This window comes from Bombyx mandarina, chromosome A1 (genome assembly GCF_030267445.1).
Source record: "Bombyx mandarina strain Sakado chromosome A1, ASM3026744v2".
Lineage (NCBI taxonomy): Eukaryota > Metazoa > Arthropoda > Insecta > Lepidoptera > Bombycidae > Bombyx > Bombyx mandarina.
Window position 1 is genome coordinate 12099512 of NC_143234.1, and position 7163 is coordinate 12106674.

Sequence of the window (7163 nt, forward strand, 5' to 3'; positions counted from 1 at the left end):
GTTTAGCTGCCTGCACGACATCCTTGACTTCCTTGATGAGCCGCTTGATCTGCTGGCTGGTTCGTTCTAGTTCCTTCTCGTGACGTTGGAGATTCTCGCGGAACTGAGGGCTGTCCGCGAGGCACTCGGTGAACTCTAGAGGCTGCAGACCCACGCCCATCGTCATCCACTATCCACTCGTTTTATGATCACTCGCGGTCACAACACCTTGCACTTTCACCGACCGCCTATCGCGCGGGACATTGCGTTTTACCACTTCACACAGCTAACAACACTGATACGTTATTACGCTGACTTTAGTACCCTTATCTACGATGATATAAACAAAAAATTTGAAAAAAATACGGCAGTAAAATTCCGACAATACTGCACGATTAATGTGTAGCTGTCAAACTGTCAACACAAGGTAGCTTTTTGGGTCATAAGCGTCTTGATTTGATAAACTACCATAAAACATTAAGTCGTTAAATTGATTCAATTGATTCTCCTAAAAACCACTGTCTTAGGCTATAACAAGATAATTTCAGTGTGAAAAAACTCAAAACTTTATAAGCAATTCGAAAAGTCGAGGGAGAAAATAGGAAAAACTAATTGAACGTTTTATTTAAGTAAATTTACTGGTAATTATGTTAAAAAATATTAACAGTAGCGATTCAGACTAACCATTACTATTGATTTTACCAAAAAATAATTTTAGTTTAGTTTTATTTGCTTAGTTTTTTAGTTTTAGTTTAATTTAAAATAATAACTACCAAAACATAACATTGAGAATTGGTAACACAATAGTCATGTGGCTAGTTACGTTTCACGCAGATCATTTATTATGTCTTAGTCATAGATAATAATATAGATTAGATAGTCTGGTATATTGGTCTTAGTTCAATCAAACGCATATTACATTTTTATTAAGTAGAAGGTATCAAAGCATGTTCGCTTTGAGAGAATTAATGATATAAAAACCTAAATTGATGGACTTGACGGACGGAAGGGACGAGTAAAGTTCGGTTATTAATTAAGGCAAGATGCACTCCCTCACAGTACTTTTTCCACCATTAAACCAAATAAAAAACTATGAATAACTTTATAGCAATATAACTTACATAAACTAAAAACAATATTTATAAACATTGTACCGGTTGTGTAGGTATTACGTACTAGGATTCTCATCTCTCATTCTCATTTTTTAGTTTTTATTTGATAGGATCTCTTGTGAGTCCGCGTGGGTAAGTACCACCGCCCCTCCTATTTCTGCCGTGAAGCAGTAATGCGTTTCAGTTCGAAGGGTGGGGCAGCCGTTGTAACTATAGTTGAGACATCAGAGCTTATATCTCAAGGTGGGTGGCGCATTTACGTCGTAGATGTCTATGGGCTCCGGTAACCACTTAACAGTAGGTGGACTGTGAGCTCGTCCACCCATATAAGCAATAAAAAAAAACCTCGAAATGTCTTTGCATTTGTGACTTATAGAATAATAAAAATTGTTAAAAGCAATCACACAAGAACTTCATAACTGACACAAACTTTTTCTTATGCGGGATTTACATTACGAAATTAGTGTCATGCATGTTGAGCTCAGTTTCACGAAAGGAGTTTCGATATATGCCAAAGTAATTTCGTTAAAAAGTTAGTGTCGCGAAATCCACAGTATCGCAGTAACCATGGCGTCAACAGCATCAAAGCTATAATTTACCATATTCAATGTAGCTAAAGAAATGCTTATATACCTATTAACTTAAAAAAAGTCTATCAGGAAAAAAAAAAGTTGGTAGATTCGAGGATGGTCAACAAGAAGGCATTTAGGTGCAATGTAGTTAGTCTCTGAATTAGCAGATGAAGATCCTGAGAGTTATATAAACTATTTTCGAATGAGTGAAGATAATTTTGATTTTTTACTGTAGGTGTTTCGGGTCCCAGAGACACCCTTGTCGCTGATATTTATTAATAAGATCTATTTTTTTTCTGTACTCCATCGTTGATTTGCCATTTTCAACGCTTGAAGCGCGTCCGAACTAACAATACACACGTCAGCACAACGCAGGCCCTTTCGCGACATTAGTTTCACGTCGCGTCTACACAATTAGTTGCATGACACTACTTTCACCAAAAAATCGCGCAGGGCACGAAACTAATTTGCATGAATGAAATTAATGCATGCATTACGAAAGTATTAAATTACACGTGAAACTGTTGGTAAAACTAATGTCACGAAATTAATTTCATGCCACTAATTTCGTAATGTAAATTCGCCTTAAGTGTTTCTCAACATGTAAGAAAAAACCAACAATATTTATACGATAAACATTTATTATTATATAAGCAATGTCTAAGCACTTGGTACATTAAAGTCCATTCAGGAAGTAGACTTCCCTTTTCCCTTTTCATCTGCGGCAGTCTCCTCCTCATCATCAGAATCTTCGTCGTCGTCTTCATCGTCGTCATCGTCCTCGTCGTCGGACTCAGAGGAACAGTACGAATAATCTCCTCCCTCAGCAGCACCGTAGTCGCCTGATAACGTGTGTTAAGTGGTTACTGGAGCCCATAGATATAAGATGAGATATAAGTTCTAAGGTCTCAAGTATGGTTACAACGGCTGCCCCACCCTTCAAACTGAAACGCATTGCTGCTTCACGGCAGAAATAGGCAGGGTGGTGGTACCTACTCGTGCGGACTCACAGGAGGTCCTACCACCAGTTTTAAGAATTCGGAATAGAAAATCATATATGATAAATTTCTACAGCTATTCTATTGCTGGTTTTGCGGTCCAGCTAAAGCGGCTTCCGCCTTTTTTAATTACTGCAACGAGCAAATTATGCATTTTGAATTGCATGCTGGGAAAGTGGTTACTCCAATGAGTTGCATTCCTAAAAAACCGCACGTACCGAATGCTTCTAGTAGTTACTGAAGACCATAGGCAGGGTTCCCAAGTCTCCGCTGTATTTCACAGCAACATCACTTTCACTTGATCACGTGACTTACAATCTACCCTACTAATTATCTCCTCGTGATTAGTGTATCTATCTATATATATATATATAAATGAATTGCTGTTCGTTAGTCTCGCTAAAACTCGAGAACGACTGGACCGATTTGGCTAATTTTGGTCTTGAATTATTTGTAGAAGTCCAGAGAAGGCTTAAAAGGTAGATAGATATGAAAATGCTGGGAATTAAATAAAAATAATATTTTTTTTTTTCCTTTGATGTGTCCCCCTTTCGGACGGATTCCTTTTGTTTGTTTTAAGTTTATTTTATACAAAAGTTAGGTCTTTTATTTATCGATTGAGGCACTACGAAGTCTGCCGGGTCAGCTAGTTTCTAATAAAACAGTAATTCAGTGGTACTCTTACATTGAATCTAGCAAGTATAGAAAGCTTAGCATGTCTGCTAGTAAACCCACTGGGCTTAATATATTTGATTTCCCAGTACTATATACACAATGGGAATGCTTTTGGTACTTTAATGTTATTAATTATGAAATAAAATCAAATTCATGTTATATATACCGTCGTCTCCATATCCGGAGTAATCGCCGTCGTCGTCGTCCGCTGGTGCGGTGCCTTGTCTTCCGTAGCGATGAGAACGGGCTGACAATCAGAAAAATATTTTTTAACACAGCACTATTTATCCTCCAGAACCACTTAACAACGGATACGCTGTCCACTCCTCTACATGTTAATAGTTTCGTAAAAAACTTTAAAAGTACATTTTTTACATATTACTTCAAATTTCTATAAATCCAAAATTTTGTTCATTAGAATTTAATTTTGTATATTTTTGAAGTAGTTTCGATTTAACAGTAACCACAGATATTGTACGGGTCATATATCGTACAGGGCACGCGCACTCAAACCGTAGTATAAAGCGCTAGTACATGTGCAGCACTCATATACAGCGGTACTCACCACATCAACATAGGTAGAATTAGTTACTTGTTAACGAAGTATATAATAAACGGATATTCTTTGACTATAAGTGTTTTCTTCCGATCTAAATCTCAAATTGTGTACGCCAAACGCAGTAGCGTCAGTAGTAGTCATCAACGCATTACAGCAGAAGAGAAAATGTTGTGAAACAGATCGGCTAATAAATTTTCCAGAGTAAACATTCCATTAGAGATTCTTCTCCGAATGGAAACATCATGAAATGTGGCAGGTACATAAGCAGAAGACACTCACTGGACATGGAAAGGTCGGCCGTGAGCGCGGTGGGGTAGGAGCACTTGGGGCAGGGCGGGGCGGCTCGCCGGTCAGCGGACCGCACGCCGCGCCGCCGCACGTGCTCCTCGCAGAAGCACGTTTTGCAGCGGAGACACGAGTACTGCCCAATACGGTTACATGATTGACCTGTAAATCAATATTTAATACTTTTTATCCCGTGAAATTTTATTTTGCTAAATATGGCCGACAGTTACGACATTATGAAATGACAGTGGTCCGCGCATACTAGTGAAAGGGGGCCAGGGACATCACACTATCTGTGGGATTTTATGACACTCACAGATATAGATAGGGTGATCATTATTCTAGGTCATGACACCACACAGCGTCTTATAAATTTGCCTTAACCACATCCTCACACAAATTCAATTTTCTCCAGCTGTAATATGTATTTTTATTATGAAATACTCACACTTGTAGGTTTCCGATTCCAGAACTTGACACGAGGCCTGATGCTCAAACTGGTCATCTTCACACAAAAATCCTTGGCAGAAACAGCACCGGAAAACCCGGCCACCGTGCTCCCATACACCTGGAATAGAAATAAAAGTATCGTTTCTTAATTAGTTACAATAGAATAGTTATTTCATCAGTAGAGGAACAGGATAAGACCATGAGGTTTGTCACTATTTCTTGACAGGTCAGCTGTTGATCAAAAACATATTACTATGTGAGAACAGTAGATATTTATAGTGTCATTGAGATATTTAGGTCTATGTTTTACAATAGCAGACAGGATTCATGTCTAAATGTCTAAGATAATGTGTAGGGTCAAAAAATCACCTCTCTCGCACTCCAAGCACACGGCATCCATGAGAGGGCAGGTGCACGCATGGGACGTGAGACATTTTCGACCATGACACACCCATGCCTCACAGAAGTCACATATAGCACCCTGGAATTTTTTTATGTTAATGATTAACATTCTTTTGTTGATGAAAATACATTAAAATGACAATGCATCAAGATGAAGACATTAAAAATATAAATTAATAAATTAATCTAGCAATGGAAAACAAAAAAAATAGACATGAAATTGTTAGAGTATCTCCACATACTACTGCTTGCTGTATGTAGTAAATGTGTTTTTTTTTTCCTACCTAGAAGCTGATGGTCTAGAGCAGTGATTCTCAACCTTTTTTTTGTTGCGGCACATATTTAACGATTTCAAAATTTGGCGGCACACAAAAAAAAAGAAAAATTATTCACTTACTACAACACACTGCATAAATAGTTTATCAAAAAATTTTAATATACGAAATAAACTAAAATATACTATAAACTTTTTTTTGTGGATTTAAATATATATATTCATGTTTAAAATATTTTTCTTTTAAAATTATATAATTTAATAATATTTACATTATTATATATTCGCAAAATTTGGCGGCACACAAAAGTGCCGCGGAACAGTGGTTGAGAATCACTGGTCTAGATCAGCCCAGGGAGTCGAACCTGACTATGTTAATAAATGTGGGTAACTCTATCAAGACTTCATGTTGGTATTTGATGTATAGCATATCATGTAATGTAGCTAACATTACATCATATTATTTATATACATTATATTTAGCTTGTCTGTCATATGGTTAACTTTTAAATTGTTTCTATTAATGTTAACCAGTAATATTTTTCATTCATAAAACATGACATCTATGAGCGACAGTCATCTCTCACCATTACATAAACTATTTGCATTTACATAACAATTATCTGCATGAAATGGCTATAAAAAAAATCAAGAAGAATCAGTTCTATAGCTTTTCACAGAAAATTACAAAATGCATTACATACCACCATTCCCATTCCCGTGTTGTAGACACCTGGATGTCTAATAACACAATCTCCAGACTTTAACATGCATTTGACTTTCCCACAGTGGGCGCATGTTGGAAGTCTCTGTACAGCTTGACAGAAGTAGCAAAATGCACGTGTCTTCTGTTTTCTATGAAAAAGAAATATAATAATATAAGTTTACAGCGTCTCATTGTCAAGTATGTTTTTGGTAATGATAAAAGCACAGCATAGCCATTGTCCACATTTCAGGACTTTTTTTACTTACACACACTGGGAGTCCCTCCATCCCAAAACAAAGTGGTAAGAGGAAAAAAGCTATTTCTGTAAATACACTGCGGATGAAAATAGCGGTATCGTAAAGTTTATACATTTAATAGAATTTAATATTATATGGTTGTTTCTTTAACCCCATTATTGTTATAATAACAACGTGGCAAAGAGATACAGTTATGTACATCCACATTTAACACGATAACAAAATATATTTGTTCTTTTTAATTATATAAAAATTATGAGCATCATAACCTACTTCTGACATTTGTCGCACTCCATAGCAACGTTACAGGGATGTTGAGCTAAATCTACATGTTCGCGAGCGGCCCGAATCTCTTTCTGGCGCAACTTCTGTTTCTCTGCTTTTTTACGTTGACCGGTCTTTTTCTTTGGCATGTTCTTGTTTTATTTACAGATGTAATAACGTACACAATTGGAATCTCAGTTCAAAATCATCAAAAAACATGCATGAAGCTATATCCGTGACAGGCACATAATAGCAACAGCTGATGACCGAGACATAGATTATACATCAATTCTTTTATTGTATAATCTATAGAACCACTTGTCACTAATAGCATTACTGTGAATGTAAAATTTATATAATAATTATAAATAGGCATGCTTTAACAAAAACCGACTTCAAATAGAAAAAAAAGATATTCCAAAACAACGCGCACGTACTTAATGCAAAAGCCATATACGGTTTTCTCATGGATACCATTATCAGAACTGGACTAAATCGAAATGGAACCACACAGGAAGCGTCAGCTTTCTAATAAAAAAAGAAACATCAAAATTGATTCACCCAGTCAAAAGTTATGAGGTAAAAAAACATAAAAAACATACAGTCGAATTGAGAACCTCCTCCTTTTTT

At 36.5% G+C, this 7163-nt stretch overlaps 2 protein-coding genes across 2 annotated transcripts in view; both read right to left on the minus strand.

Moving 5' to 3' along the window:
* Positions 1-402, minus strand: part of LOC114247021 (GTPase regulator associated with FAK) — a 67681-nt gene extending 67279 nt beyond the window's left edge. The window contains exon 1 of the mRNA XM_028179814.2: positions 1-402. Within this exon, the coding sequence (XP_028035615.2) occupies positions 1-166 (166 nt within the window). The 5' untranslated portion in view covers positions 167-402.
* Positions 403-2286: 1884 nt separating this feature from the next.
* On the minus strand, positions 2287-6821 carry Noa36 (zinc finger protein 330 homolog Noa36). Its single transcript, XM_028179797.2, has 7 exons — positions 6543-6821; positions 6011-6161; positions 5000-5111; positions 4629-4748; positions 4175-4342; positions 3503-3583; positions 2287-2505 (listed from the first exon to the last, which is right to left on the minus strand). The coding sequence occupies exons 1-7, from the start codon at positions 6680-6682 to the stop codon at positions 2351-2353; spliced, it is 927 nt and encodes a 308-aa protein (XP_028035598.1). The 5' UTR covers positions 6683-6821; the 3' UTR covers positions 2287-2350.
* Between the last annotated feature and the right edge of the window lie 342 nt (positions 6822-7163).

Excerpts from the sequence above, each read along its gene's own strand:
- Noa36 (XM_028179797.2), bottom strand. The coding sequence starts at position 6,682 with ATGCCAAAGAAAAAGACCGGTCAACGTAAAAAAGCAGAGAAACAGAAG. Across the intron at positions 6,162-6,542 it reads GAGTGCGACAAATGTCAGAA|AAAACAGAAGACACGTGCAT; the intron begins GTAGGTTATGAT and ends TCTTTTTCATAG. Across the intron at positions 3,584-4,174 it reads GGCCGACCTTTCCATGTCCA|CCCGTTCTCATCGCTACGGA; the intron begins GTGAGTGTCTTC and ends TCTGATTGTCAG.